The sequence below is a fragment of the Daktulosphaira vitifoliae genome, unplaced genomic scaffold, assembly GCF_025091365.1.
Source record: "Daktulosphaira vitifoliae isolate Bord-2020 unplaced genomic scaffold, ASM2509136v1 Scaffold_4667, whole genome shotgun sequence".
NCBI classification, from domain to species: domain Eukaryota; kingdom Metazoa; phylum Arthropoda; class Insecta; order Hemiptera; family Phylloxeridae; genus Daktulosphaira; species Daktulosphaira vitifoliae.
Window position 1 is genome coordinate 1 of NW_026104227.1, and position 887 is coordinate 887.

An 887-nucleotide genomic window follows, 5' to 3' on the forward strand; every position below is an offset into this window, starting at 1 on the left:
CGACCCCCCTGGTGCTGGGTTTTTTTTATAAGTGTATCCAATATTTTTAAAACAATTTTAGTGAAGAAATATGGAAAATGCTTAGAAAATTTTTAATACTTTAGTAAATTTAAAAGAATTAAATCTAAAATCTTTTTTATTTTAACGACTGAATAATTTAAATTATGGAAATATGCATTAATTTTTTTAAATATTTAAAGAAAGGAAGTAGCCAATTTTAAACAACATAACTATTTCTTCCATATTTATTCAGTAATGTAAGGTGAAATTTAAAATTCTGTATGAAAATTACTTGTAGAACATCTAATGCACCAAGTTCAACCCAACGTCCTTTTTCAGGACTATAAACTTGAGTTCCTTTTATAATGACAGTGTGTGCTGGTAAATTTACACCCCAAGCTAATGTTGCAGTAGAAATAAGAACTTGAATGTGACGATCAGCAAAAAGGTCTTCAACTAGTGTTCTGTCAACTCGAGTCATTCCTGCATGATGAATGGCAAATCCATAAGGCAATAAGTCCCTCAATTCACTATTCTGAAGTTTAAAAATTAAATAAAATCAAAGTAAAACTGTTTAATTAAACCAAATATTTACTTTAACTTGTTCAGCTTCTGTACGTAATACTTCCATTGAAGCAGAACCTTCGCGTAGAAAATTGCCAAGTGTATCTTTTTCTAAACACATATCTCTTATAGCTCTAGCAGTCTTGCCTAAAATAAAATAAATTACCACTGAATACTACATTAATTTAACCAGCCAAATAACCTGTTTCCTTTCTTGAGTGCACAAAAACTAAAATTTGATTGCGCCCTGCATGTTCCATTATTTTTTCATAAACAATTTCATTCATTACTTGAAATCGTTTGACAGCTTTTTTCTCAGTTAT

General features: G+C 29.4%; 1 protein-coding gene across 1 annotated transcript; it reads right to left on the reverse strand.

The window, feature by feature from the left end:
• Positions 1-202: 202 nt before the first annotated feature.
• Positions 203-881, reverse strand: LOC126910120 (putative U5 small nuclear ribonucleoprotein 200 kDa helicase). The gene is made up of 3 exons (XM_050692505.1): positions 767-881; positions 596-711; positions 203-535 (listed from the first exon to the last, which is right to left on the reverse strand). Exons 1-3 carry the CDS (start codon positions 849-851, stop codon positions 218-220), a joined length of 519 nt encoding a protein of 172 aa, XP_050548462.1. The 5' UTR covers positions 852-881; the 3' UTR covers positions 203-217.
• Positions 882-887: the final 6 nt, after the last annotated feature.